We start from the raw sequence: 434 nt of genomic DNA on the forward strand, positions 1-434 counted from the left end.
TGTGGAGGAAGATGGAGGGGGACAGATGGGGTGGGAGGGGCTGGGCACTGCCAGCAGGGTCCTGAGCAGGCTGGTGCTCGGTCCCCAGAGATGGGCGGGAGAGGCCCCCGTACTGCGTCTGCGCCTACAAGCCGACCCGCAGCGCCTTCCGCCGCTTCGCAGGGGAGCAGCCAGACCGCTATGACTACACCCGGGCCCAGGTGAGTGCTCCCATCCCTGTAGCAGAGCCCAGCTCTGGGCCCCAAGACCCCTGGCCCCCTCATCCCTGGGCTTGGCCCATGCCAGGAGAGACTCTGTCTGTGTCCAGCTCTGTTTTGCCACCTCCTTTGCCTGGCCTGATGCAGAGCAGCTGCTGCGGCCAGGGCTCTGTGGCAGACCAGTAGGGGGCGCTCCAGCATTGAGCCACCCGCCTCACTGCCCCGACCACCTTCCAG

General features: G+C 67.3%; 1 protein-coding gene across 1 annotated transcript in view; it reads left to right on the forward strand.

The window, feature by feature from the left end:
• The window catches only part of ANKZF1 (ankyrin repeat and zinc finger domain containing 1), a gene marked incomplete at its 5' end in the record, with an annotated part of 20,190 nt that overhangs the window by 10,915 nt on the left and 8,841 nt on the right, over positions 1-434 (forward strand). The window contains one exon of the mRNA XM_019522827.1: positions 89-200. Within this exon, the coding sequence (XP_019378372.1) occupies positions 89-200 (112 nt within the window). The remainder of the gene's footprint in view (positions 1-88; positions 201-434) is intronic.

This window comes from Gavialis gangeticus, unplaced genomic scaffold, assembly GCF_001723915.1.
Source record: "Gavialis gangeticus isolate Ggan-Ray unplaced genomic scaffold, GavGan_comp1, whole genome shotgun sequence".
Lineage (NCBI taxonomy): Eukaryota > Metazoa > Chordata > Crocodylia > Gavialidae > Gavialis > Gavialis gangeticus.